At 43.9% G+C, this 16,861-nt stretch overlaps 1 protein-coding gene across 1 annotated transcript in view; it reads left to right on the forward strand.

The window, feature by feature from the left end:
- The first annotated feature begins 1,413 nt into the window (after positions 1–1,413).
- Positions 1,414–16,861, forward strand: part of LOC120057766 (sodium channel protein type 2 subunit alpha-like) — a 37,448-nt gene continuing 22,000 nt past the window's right edge. The window contains exons 1-16 of the mRNA XM_039006239.1: positions 1,414–1,677; positions 2,214–2,332; positions 5,167–5,256; positions 5,353–5,481; positions 6,652–6,743; positions 8,994–9,242; positions 9,754–9,817; positions 10,033–10,174; positions 10,831–11,025; positions 11,895–12,173; positions 12,742–13,113; positions 13,632–13,764; positions 13,882–14,120; positions 14,231–14,404; positions 14,530–14,886; positions 14,988–15,485. Of these exons, the coding sequence (XP_038862167.1) occupies positions 1,414–1,677; positions 2,214–2,332; positions 5,167–5,256; positions 5,353–5,481; positions 6,652–6,743; positions 8,994–9,242; positions 9,754–9,817; positions 10,033–10,174; positions 10,831–11,025; positions 11,895–12,173; positions 12,742–13,113; positions 13,632–13,764; positions 13,882–14,120; positions 14,231–14,404; positions 14,530–14,886; positions 14,988–15,485 (3,396 nt within the window). The remainder of the gene's footprint in view (positions 1,678–2,213; positions 2,333–5,166; positions 5,257–5,352; positions 5,482–6,651; positions 6,744–8,993; positions 9,243–9,753; positions 9,818–10,032; positions 10,175–10,830; positions 11,026–11,894; positions 12,174–12,741; positions 13,114–13,631; positions 13,765–13,881; positions 14,121–14,230; positions 14,405–14,529; positions 14,887–14,987; positions 15,486–16,861) is intronic.

Below are 16,861 nucleotides of genomic sequence, written 5' to 3' on the forward strand. Positions count from 1 at the left end.
GTGGCTGAATTTCGTACACAGTTACAACTGGCAAATTCTGTACAGAAAAACTTTTACTGGAAAGCCATTTCTTGATGACTTCTTCCATTTAATGGAGGAAAATTATATGCGGCTACTAGCCATTAAATTGATTAGAAGATGCGTGAGTAGTATACAGTACTAATGCCGATCATAGACACTTATGAGTTCATTCCAAATTCAGGGTCAATTTGTGCACAGCTGGCTAAAGAGTCAAACTAGTCCATCACAGCTGTGATAATAAAGATATTTCTAGTATAACGTATTTAATGTATTTATTTGCTTTTCTGTTTTAACAAATCATTAATATTCACAACCCACAAGAACACCACTCACATGAAGAATATGGGGAGATATGATAATCTGCCATAACAGAGCACAAAGACACCTCACACAGAGGTTACAACAACTGCTTTCGTTTCACTAAATCCCTTGATGGGTTTTACTATGTTGACATATTGATGTGATTTATGTTAAATCCAATCCAGCATTGACCAGTGTGTTAGTGATTGATATCTTGGACCCGACAAGACAAACAATGTATTTTATTGCACTGTAAAGCCAATGACAGAGTGATAAAGCAGATGTGACAGATGCAGAAGAAGCAGTAGTAAAGGGATTATTGATATTACCATCGCAGTGTCCCTGTGCATCATGTTACTACTCTCTGAGTCTATTTGGAAACTCAGCCTCTCCCTCTGTCTCGTCCCTACTCTTTACACTGAGACATTTTATAGTGGAAACGTTGGGCTCTGAACGAGATCATGCCTCCTAGCTGTTGTCTGTGTGATTGGCTCTGGAACAGAGAGTAGTGGGTTAAACTAGAAGTCGCATCTGATGCAAAATCCCTCTGTTTAATCCCATGTATTATAATGTCACATCTGATTGAATTTTTCCCAGGTCGTTGCTGTGGATTTAAGAGCATGGCCAGGTCTCTCTAGACTTTTTAGGACCAGCTACTTGTCCTCTGTGGGATCTGTCCACAGTCAGATCTCTCCTCCACTCATTGGGTTGTTTTCTTTAGAAAAAGTGAAGTGATAGGTTAGAAGAATAGACTGTGAAGTACCTCATATTGATGGTTTGGCCGCCAAAGAGTGGCATGGAAAGCATTTTTGTTTTCCTTCTCACTGGTACCTGTGTGATATTGGATGATTGTAAGTGTACGATTATAATGGAATCATATTGTCCAAGTCAGTGTGTTAGGCACTTATAAAGGTTGCACATTTCCTGCAACAGAAATATTTTTTCAGGTTGAATGTAGTTTTTAGGATATCATTGCCTCAGTAGTTGACGCTCAGTCACTACACTTGCCTCTTACTGGAGTTTCTCCCTCTTGTTTCTTCAGCCCTTTCTAATGAAGGAGGCTAGCCATTCACTCTGAAAGTGCAGGATGAAATGATGGCACAGCTGCTTGTACCGCCAGGACCAGACAGCTTCCGCCCGTTTTGTCGTGAGTCCCTCGATGCCATCGAGAGGCGGATCGCTGACGAGAACGCCAAGAAGTCCAAGGCGAAGCCCAACAACGATGACGACGACGGGCCTAAGCCCAGCAGTGACCTGGAGGCTGGCAAATCACTGCCACTCATATATGGGGACATTCCCAAAGGATTGGTGTCCACACCACTGGAGGACTTGGACACCTTCTACAGCAATCAGAAAGTGAGTGGGATTGGTCATCCCAAAGAGCTGGGCTTTGAAACCAAGGAGAGGATGTTTGGATGAGTTGTGAAGGGTTAAGGCAGTATTGGAAAGCATTTGGATCCATGTCATATTTTGAGCAGAGAGTTTATGTTTATGCAAACTAGTACTGTCTATCCTGTCATGTGTATGCTGTGCAGTGAGAGATCTCTATGTGTCAGGCACTGTGATTACCCAGAGTTGCAGTAGCACAGGCTTTCTCTGTTGTCAGATCCAAGTTCAGTTGTTATCGTGTAGGAAAAAGTGATGAAGCACACTGTCATCCATCCAGAGCCTTTGTATCCAAGGTGACAGAAAAGCTATGATTGATAGGGCTCCCGTCTGACAATTTCAGGGGAGACATATCACGACACCACAGAGTACCACTGTGCTCTACAATGTGTGCTATAGCAATAACAGAAGCTGGTGTTGTGTTGTCCTTCTTTTTGTGAATAATTTCCATCACTCCTAAGTGACCAGGAATATGTGTTGACAGTCTCTCTCTCTCTCTCTCACAGACCTTTATAGTGTTGAACCGAGGGAAGGCCATCTTCCGCTTCAACGCCACTCCTGCATTGTATGTCTTAAACCCCTTCAACGCTCTTAGAAGAATATCAATTAAGGTTTTGGTTCACTCATATCCTTCGATTAAAAAAAGATTAACCACATTTAATGTTTTTGAGGTCAAATAAATGTGTCCTATATCGTATGTCTGTATCTTGTTTGTACAGATAATGATTAAAGCATTAAGGCCCGGGGGGGGTGTGGTATATGGCCAATATACCACGGCTAAGGGTTGTTCTTATACACGACGCAAGCGGAGTGCCTGGACACAGCCCTTAGCTGTGGTATATTGGCCATATACCACAAACCCCTGAGCTGCCTTATTGCTATGATAAACTGGTTACCAACGTAATTAGAGCAGTTAAAATATACCCGTGTTATATGATCTTATATACCATGGCTGTCAGTCAATCAGCATTCAGGGCTCGAACCACCCAGTTTATAATGCACTTTATACAACGCGTGGGTCTAATCCTGAATGCTGATTGGTTGAAACCGTATTCCAGCCAGTGTCTATTCCACAACTTACCACCGGCTAAATCTATGACTTTAAAATGCCTGTTAACTGCGCAATTCACTGTCTCATCAGCCCAGCCAAGCAATTTATAAACTTGATCTCCACTATAAAAAGCATCTAGACATTATCTCACATTTCTTTTAGACTAACATTTAGTTTTCAACAACGGAGATTTGTATAAACATTTACATTTACATTTACATTTAAGTCATTTAGCAGACGCTCTTATCCAGAGCGACTTACAAATTGGTGCATTCACCTTATGATATCCAGTGGAACAACCACTTTACAATAGTGCATCTAACTCTTTAAGGGGGGGGGGAGGGGGGGTTAGAAGGATTACTTTATCCTATCCTAGGTATTCCTTGAAGAGGTGGGGTTTCAGGTGTCTCCGGAAGGTGGTGATTGACTCCGCTGACCTGGCGTCGTGAGGGAGTTTGTTCCACCATTGGGGTGCCAGAGCAGCGAACAGTTTTGACTGGGCTGAGCGGGAACTGTACTTCCTCAGAGGTAGGGAGGCGAGCAGGCCAGAGGTGGATGAACGCAGTGCCCTTGTTTGGGTGTAGGGCCTGATCAGAGCCTGAAGGTACGGAGGTGCCGTTCCCCTCACAGCTCCGTAGGCAAGCACCATGGTCTTGTAGCGGATGCGAGCTTCAACTGGAAGCCAGTGGAGAGAGCGGAGGAGCGGGGTGACGTGAGAGAACTTGGGAAGGTTGAACACCAGACGGGCTGCGGCGTTCTGGATGAGTTGTAGGGGTTTAATGGCACAGGCAGGGAGCCCAGCCAACAGCGAGTTGCAGTAATCCAGACGGGAGATGACAAGTGCCTGGATTAGGACCTGCGCCGCTTCCTGTGTGAGGCAGGGTCGTACTCTGCGAATGTTGTAGAGCATGAACCTACAGGAACGGGTCACCGCCTTGATGTTGGTTGAGAACGACAGGGTGTTGTCCAGGATCACGCCAAGGTTCTTAGCACTCTGGGAGGAGGACACAATGGAGTTGTCAACCGTGATGGCGAGATCATGGAACGGGCAGTCCTTCCCCGGGAGGAAGAGCAGCTCCGTCTTGCCGAGGTTCAGCTTGAGGTGGTGATCCGTCATCCACACTGATATGTCTGCCAGACATGCAGAGATGCGATTCGCCACCTGGTTATCAGAGGGGGGAAAGGAGAAGATTAATTGTGTGTCGTCTGCATAGCAATGATAGGAGAGACCATGTGAGGATATGACAGAGCCAAGTGACTTGGTGTATAGCGAGAATAGGAGAGGGCCTAGAACAGAGCCCTGGGGGACACCAGTGGTGAGAGCACGTGGTGCGGAGACAGATTCTCGCCACGCCACCTGGTAGGAGCGACCTGTCAGGTAGGACGCAATCCAAGCGTGAGCCGCGCCGGAGATGCCCAGCTCGGAGAGGGTGGAGAGGAGGATCTGATGGTTCACAGTATCGGAGTTGAACCTTGCTGTCTGTCTCTCCAACATTTGTAACATTGTTTCAATATGCAAATTCGATCTCTAGCTGTCCCATAGTAATGAACGTGTCAAAGAAATGTCAATAGAAAACAGCTAAAACAAAACGAAGTGCAGCTAATTTGCAGTCTTTCCAGCTTCAGTATGAAGTGATTGTGTTAGCTGTGTTGTTGGCTAGCTCCTCTGAACAACAGTGTCCTGACGAGTGAGCACATTTTCTATGCCAGGCGAAATTGTGCCTCATTAGCTCATTGTTATGGATGTATCCAAATAAATGTATCCAGACAACAGCTTAAACAAACGCAAATGCAGCTACTTTGCTGTTATTCTGGCTGCACTTTTTGATGTGACTGTAAGTTAGCCGTAGTTGGCTAGCTAGCAAGCAAGGGATAAGAACGTTGCCAGCCAGTATTTGTAATAGCACATTTAGAACGAACGACTGAACAACTGGGTATAGATACAGAACAAAAAGACTGACCGACTGGGTCGCGTCTCTAGATACAGAACAAAAAGACTGACCAACTGGGTAGCGTCCATAGATACAGAACAAAAAGACTGAATGACTGGGTCGCGTCTCTTGCAACCGAACCGATAGAAAAAACGACCAGCCGGCTTGGGTAGCAGCCTTAGATTTGTATCGGGACTATATCTTGTGGAAGGATGAATAAATGCATCCCAAAAAAAATTCAGCAAAAATATGTCAATCATTATTTGAATATGTTGGTAACCCGTTGTATAAAAGTGATAAGGCCCTCGAAGGCGGTGGCACAATATATCCTCCAAACACAGGCTTCTCGGGCATTATCACCTAGTTGTGAGAGGTGTACGCTCTATGCCAGAGTCAAGTGTTGTATTGCATGATATGTGTAATGAATATTGAATCAATAGGTCTGGACAGTTCAGTTTCCTTGACAACTGCCTCCACATTGTTCAGCATGGTAATCATGTTGACAATCCTTACCAACTGTGCGTTTATGACCCTGAGTCAGCCCCCGGAATGGACAAAGAATGTAGAGTAAGTCATCGTCTTACCCCTAAATCGACACGCTTCCACAATACACACACACACAGTAATCTATGTAGACTAACCAGTCCTCTTTGTTTCCAACAGATACACATTCACTGGAATCTATACATTTGAATCTCTTATAAAAATTCTGGCAAGGGGCTTCTGTGTGGGGAAGTTTACCTTTCTCCGAGACCCATGGAACTGGTTGGATTTCTGTGTTATTGTCATGGCGTAAGTATTCTCTCATTTTCCTGTTATGATCAGTAACAGGAGTTTGTAGCTTTAATAAGGACTATTATTAGCTTCTGATATTATTACTTACCTACAGTGTGTAACTATTGGCAACACTGTACACCGGGGTTCCCCAATAGGCAGCCCGCGATCCAAATTCAGCACGCAGGTTATTTTATTTGGCCCCCAATGTATATATATTTTTTTTTATCATTTTCGTGGTTGGACATAAAAGACTGTAAAATCACCAAAAATTAACCCAAAAGTGATTTAAATTTAGGAAATCTGTTCCCAAGTATTCCCAAGCATAAATAGAGAGGCATATGTAATTGTGTCCCAATGTAATCAAGGTTTGAAATTATTCTGTTTTTGTCAAATACTAAATCTGTGCCCAGGCTGAATGTAATTGGGGACCCCTGCTGTACAGTCACTAATGTTCACTATAAAAAATTCTCACAACAAACCCACTTCTACACTGCTAGTAATTTTGCCTACATGTATTTCTACTAACACCTACCAGACTTCACTACTGTTTGTTTTTGCTGCTTGAGGCAGATGAGTTACAACAAGTACAGGGTAAATGTCGATTTAGATTACAACATCGATTTTGTTTGTTGTTCAGGGGCAACATGCCAACTTGGTTTATTATTTGTGTTGTTAGTGCATTCATTGTTGGTGGCTTACACAAGAGAACAGACGTATTGCAATACTGCGTTAGGATGGTTGCAAGACCCTGTTATTACAATACCATGTAGACATGATGAATATTGAGGCACTCATACTGCTCAGACTAACCTGAACTTTGATAGTGTTAATCCTTGTTTAATGTCCTCAGAATCCTCACACCTATTGTCTACCCCACTATGTAATAGTGTTTGAGGGGTTTAAGGCCCTTGCCATGTAACATGAATGTATTTTTTCCTGAACTACACAAGCTCTATTGTAATTGTGAATTTTCCTGCAGGTATGTAACAGAGTTTGTAAACCTAGGCAATGTTTCAGCTCTTCGCACTTTCAGAGTACTAAGAGCTTTGAAAACTATTTCAGTTATCCCAGGTAAGGAGTGCCTGCTGCCAGTTGTCAGCCAGCCCCTTCCTTGTGTCATGTTTCCTCCGACTGCTCTTTGTTGTCCTGTCATGGCGTCTGTTTGTGACCTACCCCTTATTACAGATATGTCACAGAGTTTGTGGACCTGGGCAATGTCTCAGCACTGAGAACGTTCAGGGTTCTCCGAGCTTTGAAAACTATATCGGTCATCCCAGGTGAGAGCAAGGTTAAGGGTTAAGGTTTAGGGGCCAAAGGGTGGTAATGTACTACTCACTCCATCAAAGTTTAAGGGTCACTTCACCTTTACGTTTTTATTTAGGTCTGATGGTTTGCCTCTCATGCTGTAACATGGCCAGTAAAAGCAGTAATCTGAAGCAGTTCCTTGAAATGGAAAGGATTGCTTGCTTTTAGACCTACTATTTTATTTCTTAATTTGTTTATTTCTCCAGAACAGACTTGGGGGGTCTAGTCGATTTTGTTTGCATGAGACTGTTTACATCCAGCTTGTTGTTTGGGATGGTTGCTTGTCATTGTCCTCCCTGACTTGGGTGTCTGCCTTCATTCAACTGCTCCTGACTGTGCTGTTGGTCTAGTAAGGGTGTGTCATATGTCAGAGCTAATCGTGATGCATGTCCACCCTCACAGACATGCATGCTTTTGTTATTGTACTCTGAGACATATTTTCTGATCCAAGCTCTTAGTAAGGTTTATAGCACACTGGTATATCTACAGTACAGCACACATACAGTGCATTTGGAAAGTATTCAGACCCCTTGACTTTTCCCTCATTTTGTTACATTACAGCCTTCTAAAATGGATTCAATTGTTTTTTTTCGATCAGGTTCAAGTCCAGGCTCTGGCTGGGCCACTCAAGGACATTCAGAGACTTGTCTTGGCTGTGTGCTTAGGGTCGTTGTCCTGTTGCACCCCAGTCTGAGTGCTCAGGAGCAGGTTTTCATCAAGGATCTCTCTGTTTTTTTCTCCGTTCATCTTTCCCTCGATCATGATTAGTCTCCCAGTCCCTGCCACTAAAAAACATCCCCACAGCATGATGCTGCCACCACCATGCTTCACCGTAGGGATGGTGCCAGGTTTCCTCCAGACATGATGCTTGGCATTCACGCCAAAGAGTTCAATCTTGGTTACATCAGACTAAAGAATATTGTTTCTCATAGTCTGAGAGACCCTTATGTGCCTTTTGGCAAACTCCAAGTGAGCTGTCGTGTGCCTTTTACTGAAGAGTGACTTACATCTGGCCACTCTACCATAAAGGCCTGATTGGTGGAGTGCTGCGATTGTAGTCCTTCTGGAAGGTTCTCCCATCTCCACAAGGAACTCTGGACCTCTGTCAGAGTGACCATCAGGTACTTGGTCACCTCCCTGACCAAGATCCTTCTCCCCCGATTGCTTGGCCAGCTTTAAGAAGTCTTGGTGGTTACAAACTTCATCCATTTAAGAATGTTGGAGGCTGCTGTGATCTTGGAGACTTTCATTGTTGCAGAATTGTATAGGTACCCTTCCCCAGATCTTTGCTTCGACACAATCTTATTCTCAGAGCTCTACGGAAATCTCTTTTGACCTCATGGCTTGGTTTTTGCTCTGACCTGCGCTGTCAACTGTGGGACCTTATATAAACAGGTGTGTGCCTTTCCAAATCATGTCTAATCAATTGAATTTACCTCAGGTGCTCCAGTCAAGTTGTAGAAACATCTCAAGGATGATCAATGAAAGCAGGATGCACCTGAGCTCAATTTCGAGTCTCATAGCAAAGCTTCTGAATACTTATGTAAATGTTATATTTCAGTTTTAAATTTAATACATTTGCTAAAATAAAAGTTAAACTGTTTTTGCTTTGCCATTATGGGGTATTGTGCGTAGATTGATGAGTTTTTTATTTGTATTTAATCCATTTTAGAATAAGGCTGCAACGTAACAACATGTGAAAAAAGGAAAGGGTTCTGACTACTCTCCGAATGCACAGTATGTCAATTGTGGCGAGAACTGCCTGGACATTATAACAACTATGAGTAGGCATATTGGTGTTTATAATCACCTGTAGAGCAATAAATAACTTTATTTTAAGCTACATTGTAATTTATGGATGTGTGCTATAAACATATTACTGGGATTTGGATCTTAGACAGAAAAGATGATGTGCTTATAATGGCTCATATAATTCTAGTGGAGAAAAGAACACGGGGTAACAGATGAAACATTCTCATGGTGTAAGACCCATTGAGACAGTAGAATGGGACTGCATTGCCAGCGTTCCAATCTCTAACAATTATATGAGCAGCTTCTTTGGGACACATCCACACATTATTTATTTTTTTAAACATATGACGCAACAGACATGCTGTTTCATGCTGTGATGTTTACATTGTGTACAAATGAAGGCGTCTTCTTTGCATACACTGTATAAGACTCCTATGCGAATAACAGTGAGGTTCTGTCGTGTCCTGCAGGCCTGAAGACCATTGTGGGAGCGCTGATCCAGTCAGTGAAGAAACTGTCAGACGTGCTGATCCTCACTGTATTCTGCCTAAGTGTCTTTGCCCTAGTAGGGCTGCAGCTGTTCATGGGCAATTTAAGAAACAAATGTTTAAGGATCCCTCGTAACTCAACCAACGTCTCTGATGATTCATTCGACTTTAATGGGACGGACCTTAACAAGACCAGCTCGTTCAACTGGACCTATTACATGAATGATTCCAGTAAGCATGTTTCTTTGGCTTCAGACAGTCAATGGAGGGTTAGTGAAGGCCATGCTACTAGCCTCAGACTACAGTGTGTGAGTCACAGCTCATTGCTACTAGCCACACGAGCAGACCCCGGCTAAAGAGCGTAATGTAAAATGACAGGAATGGCTGAGAGGGGTTTGTAAGAGCTTCCGGTGGGAAGTAGTGTGGCGGTTCATCATAACACTGCTTGTTGATGGATGATACTAGTGGAACGTTTAGCTTGTCAACACGGAGGGTATTGAGTCACCACCCAAGTGGGGAAAATGGCAGTGGCACCCTGATGGCCATAACACTAGGACCTGGGCAACCATGGGGTAAGAGGGGAGAAAATAGATTGAGCATTTTTAACGACCAGAGAAAGTGATTTTTGTGAATAAACCTTTGAACTGTTCTCTAGTTACAATGCTGTGAAGGTATTGAGGACGGAAATCATTTATCCTTTTTGCAGTTGGCGAAAGATTGACTTTGTCTCTTTTTCCTGTAGAAAATTATTACTACCTCCCAGGTAAAAAAGATGCTTTGCTTTGTGGAAATGGCAGTGGTGCCGGGTAAGATCGAGCCCACATTACTATCTTTGTGTCTGATCGTCAGGATGCACTATTAATTGTGTGCGTGTGCGTGTTTGCGTATGCTTGCGGGTGTGTGCGTGTGTGCTTGTCCTCGTGCATGTCTTTGTGCTTTAAAATCAAAATAGATTTATTGTGAAAACCAGATATTGTGAATGCAGAGATAGGGATTATGATTGGCTTGTTGTTTATTGTAGGCTGTGCCCAGAGGGATTCTGGTGCATCAAAGCGGGCCGGAACCCAGATTATGGCTACACCAGCTTTGACACGTTCAGCTGGGCCTTCCTGTCTCTGTTCAGACTGATGACTCAGGACTACTGGGAGAACCTCTACCAGCAGGTCTGTCTCATAGAGATGTACTAGAGAGCTCATCTCCTGTCTTTGCAATGGGCACTTTTGTGACAGCATGGGCAGCACCATTGAGGAATATCTACATTTTAAAGTTGTCCAGTTCTGTCTCTTCTACTTCTTTGAGTGTACTGGCAGTTTTTAAATAGACTGATAAGGTGCATACCACCCCCTACTTTGCTGGAGTGTATAATCTAATCAGGAACAGTATAAAACCAAGGTTGGTGATTAACTTCCACCTGCAGTTATGGAATGTTTGCCACCAAATTGACTACTTCAAAATGTTGAAAGCCCTCAATGGTAGCCTGGTGGAACCAGCCTGATTGCCATTCTATTTACAGAATGGTGAACACAGCGATCAGGCTGGTTCCACAAGCCTACCTCAATGGCGCTGCCCTGGCTAAAACAGGCTTTGGGCCCAGGCTTTGGGCCCTCTATGAAACTCTATGGTTTGTCTGCTTCATGCCATGTGATACTGGAGGCTTTTTTATTTTTAACATGTGGAAGGAACTCCTTGTGTTGTCATTGGACAGACCTATTTGTGCCAGCTTCTGTGCTCTGACAGTATATGCAGCGAATCTCTTGGGTATCACTGAGAGATAGAGATGTGTTATAAGCTGTGTTGTTCCACGCTGTCTCTCTTCCAGACCCTGAGGGCTGCTGGGAAGCCATACATGATCTTCTTTGTGTTGGTCATCTTCCTGGGCTCCTTCTACCTTATCAACCTAATCCTGGCTGTGGTTGCCATGGCCTACGACGAGCAGAACCAGGCCACCATTGAGGAGGCTCAGCAGAAGGAGGAGGAGTTTCAGAAGCTGAAGAGACAGCAGGAGGACGCACAGGTACAAGATGTCTGTCACGCCCTGACCATAGAGAGCCATTGTTTCTCTATGGTGAAGTAGGTCTGGGCGTGACTGGGGGTGATCTAGTTTATTTATTTTCTATGTTGGGGATTTGTATGATTCCCAATTAGAGGCAGCTGGTAATCGTTGTCTCTAATTGGGGATCATATTTAAGTAGCTGTTTTTCCCACCTGTGTTTGTGGGATATTATTTTGTGTTGTGTGCATGTGCACCACTTAGTCACGTTTCGTTGTTTCTTTATTGTTTTGTTTTGCTTAAGTTTCACTTAGAAATAAAGATGTGGAACTCAACCTCCGCTGCGGCTTGGTCCGATAATTATTCCAGCGAACGTGACAATGTCACCGATATAAATCCCATTTTAAATTGGGTGGTTAGAGCCCTGAATGCTGATTGGCTGAAAGCCGTGGTATATCAGATTCTATACCACAGGTGTGACAAACATTTTATTTTGACTCTTCTAATTACGTTGGTAACCAGCTTATAATAGCAATAAGGCACCTTGGGTTTGTCATATATGGCCAATATACCACGGCTAAGGGCTATATCAAGGCACTCTGCGTTGCGTCGTGCAGAAGAACAGCCCTATAGCCATAGTATATTGGCCATATACCACACCCCCTCTGGCCTTATTGCTTAATTATAGCACACTTATTTCAACAACCCTGGAATGTCTTTAACAATAAAATGTTTTAAATCATTGATACTGTTAGTGTTATCTTATTTTTACCATGACCTGAAAATGCCCTGCATAAGCTTCCAATATTTTTCTATGTCATTTCTGATGTGCTGCTGCTGAGTCTTGTGTTGCCCTTGACAACAGTGGTTTCTGTGTGTTGATTGGCTTACAGGCGGCGGCAGCGGTGACAGCGGCTGAGAGTGGGGAGTTCAGTGAGAGAGGGGAGCTCACTGACACCTCCTCAGAGGCCTCCAAACTCAGTTCCAAGAGTGCTAAAGAGAGACGCAACAGGCGCAAGAAGAAAAAGCAGAGAGAGGAGGAGGAGAGAGGGGACAATGACAAGTTTCACAGGTCTGAGTCTGAGGGCAGTATGCAAAAGAGTCATTTCCGCTTCTCCATAGATGCCTCCAACCTGCTCAACTACGACATGAGATGTTCCACACCACACCAGGTCAGGCTCCTCTTCTTTTTTAACCTGCTCCGTTCCCCTATCTTTACCTTTCGCAATCAAAACTTTGTGTTCGCTGTATTGCTGTAATGTTGTGCATGCTGCACACTCCTTAGTGAGTCTACCCCTGATTGTTGTACGGATTACTTGCATCATCATCAACATTAAGTTCTATTTGTTTTCTTTTTGATACATTTTATCCTCTTCATAATCATCATCATTATTTTCATCATCATTATCAATATCATTCATTGTACGCTATCCTCTCCATTTTCAGCAGCACCATCATCTTTCAATTACACATTTTCCTTATCATCGTAATCCCTATCATCATCAGCAGAAGCAGCAGCATTGTGCTTATCATCATAATCATCATTATCCTCTTCATCATGCTCTTGCACATTCCTTTGATATTATCCCTGAGGTCATCCTCGAGATAACCAACATCATTGCGTCATCTTCATCACAATCATCATCATCTGCAGGACCCGCTCTTCCATCTTAAATTACTGCACTTCTCAACCCATGCTTATACCAGTGATAGGCACTGAGGAATGTCTTTCTCTCCCAGTCCTTCCTGAGTATCCGTGGACCCCTGTTCTCATCCAGACGAAACAGCCAGGCAAGCCTCTTCAGCTTCCGGGACCGAGCGCAAGACATGGGCTCGGAGAACGACTTTGCCGACGACGAGAACAGTACTTTCGAGGACAACGACAGTCGCCGGGGATCTCTGTTTGTCCCCCGGCGGAGCGACCGGCGCTCCAGCAACCTCAGCCAGAACAGCATGCCGTCACATGTCCTGTTGCCGGCCAATGGGAAGAAGCACAGCTCCGTGGACTGCAATGGGGTGGTGTCCCTGGTGGGCGGGGCTTCACTTCCCACATCACCTGAGGGACTCCTTCTGCCAGACGTGACAGTAGATAAAGCCTCTACCGATGACAACGTAAGGAAGTTTGGTTTAGCCTGGATGACCTAGACCAGCTCTGTGCGGTCTCCACCTGCCGAGCCTCTACTGTAGTTCTGCTGTGGTGTTCTAGTGTGTCTATTGTTGCATTCCCTTCTCTCTTTCCCTTCTCTCCCTTTCTGACTGCACGTGTTTTCCTTGGTCTTGTACGGTATAAACGACATGTACACACTGAAAGATAACATGTGTTTAAACAAATGAAATAGAAGGCAGTATAAACAGATCTAGTTTTCATATAGATTGTCATATATTCTATATACAGTATGTACGAACCTATTTCAATATTTCTATTGATGTGATTGCAAATACAGTATTTTGGGGTTTAACAGATAATAACATCCCGGTTAAGGGATTATTAAGCCTCTTGAACATGGCCATCTCTGGTGGTAACTTTGTGTTAACTGCTGATGCAGTTGGTTTGTGTTGACTTGTCAATCCATGGAAGATGCATCCAAATGATGTAACTTCATGTAACAGATTCATCTATGTACGTCCAGGGCAACACTACGGAGCCAGAGTACAGAAAGGCCCGATGTGAATCGTACCAGGCCTCTATGAACTTCCTGGAGGACCCAGGGGCCAGGCAGAGGGCCTTCAGTGTAGCTAGTGTTATAACTAATACTATGGAAGGTGTGTACGACTATACCATACCCTAGACACCCCCTAAAACAAAAAGCATGAATAGACTAAATGAGGACACATTCATAAAACAAATATTTTCTGTTATTTCTCCTCTATGTGTATCAGAACTTGAAGAGTCGAGACAGGAGTGCCCTCCTTGCTGGTACAAGTTCTCCAACACCTTCCTCATCTGGGACTGTTGTCCGGCATGGCTGAGGATCAAGAAGACAGTCAAGATGATCGTGATGGACCCGTTTGTAGACCTGACTATTACCATATGTATTGTTCTGAACACAGTGTTCATGGCTATGGAGCACCACTCAATGTCTGGGAATTTCAAAAGAATGCTTTCTGTGGGAAACCTGGTACGCAGTCACGTCAATAGTTTTTTCCATATCACTTTGAATCGGCCATTTTGGAATCGCCATGACATGTTAATTACTGTTGTCACTGTTTTGTGTGTTGTTTTACTCAGGTGTTCACAGGTATCTTCACAGCTGAGATGTGTTTCAAGATTATTGCTTTGGATCCGTACTGTTATTTTAAGGAAGGCTGGAATATATTTGATGGTATCATTGTCAGTTTGAGCTTGATGGAGATTGGCTTGGCCAACGTGTCTGGAATGTCTGTCCTCAGATCATTCCGATTGGTAAGAGCATCGGCACTACAGCACAGCATCCAATATGCTGCAGGTTCAGTCAATAATCACTGGTAAAAAGTAAAAGGTATTGGAATAGCAATGAATATTAATCCTATTGTTATCTTTGTATGCAGCTGAGAGTATTCAAACTGGCCAAGTCTTGGCCCACACTGAACATGCTGATCAAGATCATTGGTAACTCAGTGGGGGCTCTGGGTAACCTCACCCTGGTCCTGGCCATCATCGTCTTCATCTTCGCCGTGGTGGGCATGCAGCTGTTTGGGAAGAAATACAGAGACTATGTGTGTAAGATCTCTACAGACTGCACACTGCCCCGGTGGCACATGCATGACTTCTTCCACTCCTTCCTGATTGTGTTCCGGGTGCTGTGTGGGGAGTGGATCGAGACCATGTGGGACTGTATGGAGGTGGCTGACCAGAGCATGTGTCTCATCGTCTTCATGATGGTCATGGTCATCGGGAACCTGGTGGTAGGTTTATAGCTCTATACTGTATCTGTATTACTGTTAATCCATTGTACGTTTTTATCAATTACAGTAACTTTGAAACATTATGTGTGTGTGTGTGGCAGGTCCTGAATCTGTTCCTGGCCCTGCTGCTGAGCTCGTTCAGTGCTGATAACCTGGCGGCCACGGACGATGACAGCGAGATGAACAATCTGACGGTGGCCATAGGCCGCATCCACCAGGGCATCGCCTTTGTCAAGGCCTTGGTGTGCCACTCCTTCCACAGCATCTGTCTGAGGAAAAAGAAGGGGAGCATGAATGAGGACAAGCCCCTGGATGACCTCCACAGAAGCAACTACAACTCCAACCACACCACTGTGGAGATCATGAAAGACCCTGAATACGTGAAGGATGACAATGGCACCACCGGTGGGGTAGGCATGGGAATGGGTAACAATGCAGCAGGGAAGTACATAGTCAACGACAACACTGACTACATGCAGTTCATCCACAACCCCAGTCTGACCGTCACGGTGCCCATCGCTGTGGGGGAGTCGGACTTTGAAAACCTCAACACTGAGGACTTCAGCAGCGATTCCTCGGACATAGAGGGAAGCAAAGAGGTGAGCATGTTCGCTTCGTTTGGACTGGCAGGATTCTAGGTGGAAGTAGTACACAGTCTGAGATTCTTGTACCTAGTTTGAAATCAACTGTTGATCTAGGTTTACGATTTGGAAAAAAAGACAGTGACTTTATGAGCTTAAAAAAGACAGTGATATTATGCAAATATCTGCTTGTTTGCTCTTGTTTGTCCACATTGTCTAACATAATTACATTAGAATGACTCATTAGAGATGATTTCACTTTTTCCAAGTGATGCAGTGTCTGAAAATGGTGACAGCCAGAGCCAGGTGGTGCTCAAATATTATCATGTAATATTGTGTGTTTGGCACATTAGAGCTTAGAAAGAGGGAATTGCTGGCCTTTCACTCGCTGTTCACTGGGGGTGTTAATCAGTTGCAAGTTATGGACGTAGAACAGCTGCATATGTCAGAGAGTTCCCCAAAATGATGCACAATGATGAAAATACTGTCATTATATTTTATCCAGGGAACAATAACATTTAGTCCCTCCAGTTCCCTTATCACAGTTTTAGATCATGTACTGTATTGACGTCAATGAGAGATATGCAAGTCGGGGGTAATTTCGCAGATCTCATGTTAAGCTTGGACCACTACTATGGCTTCTGATTTTATGGGCTGACAAAATAGAGCGAGAGGCAAATAGAATAGGAACGATGGATGAAGACCGATAATGATATTGGCTTTGGTGTGGTCCACTGCGGATGCATTTGTTGCTTAAGATAAGTAGGATCTTCCATTGCAGTGGTCATGCTGGTGCACTTAACCCACGGTACATGGCAAGCAAAGCATGAGCATGTGACATTATGGATCCTCTGGAGTCCCTGTATACCATGACCCTTTAACGAGGAGAAGCTAGAGAGACAGGAAAATACTAGTCTTCAAATTACATTATGTGCCATTTAAGTCTAAGTGCTCTGCAGCTACATCCTCCTCTTTAGGGAGCTTTAATGCCTTGTGTTGTAGTAGATAGGCCCATTCATCTCTCTCTCTCTCTCTCTCTCTCTCTCTCTCTCTCTCTCTCTCTCTCTCTCTCTCTCTCTCTCTCTCTCTCTCTCTCTCTCTCTCTCTCTCTCTCTCTCTCTCTCTCTCTCTCTCTCTCTCTCTCTCTCTCTCTCTCTCTCTCTCTCTCTCTCTCTCTCTCTCTCTCTCTCTCTCTCAGAATATGGTATAAACTGAGGGCCTACTGTGAATTAGTATCTATGGTGACATTGTAGTCAGACAATCATAAAATGTCACTGTTACGTTGTTGTACTCTGCTGTTCATGTTGTTATGGTGCTGTAATTACTATTTATCATTCAACAATAATGACTTTTGTAAATTTGGTGAGACTGTATTTTCTACACAAAGTGTATTT

This window comes from Salvelinus namaycush, chromosome 13, assembly GCF_016432855.1.
Source record: "Salvelinus namaycush isolate Seneca chromosome 13, SaNama_1.0, whole genome shotgun sequence".
Lineage (NCBI taxonomy): Eukaryota > Metazoa > Chordata > Actinopteri > Salmoniformes > Salmonidae > Salvelinus > Salvelinus namaycush.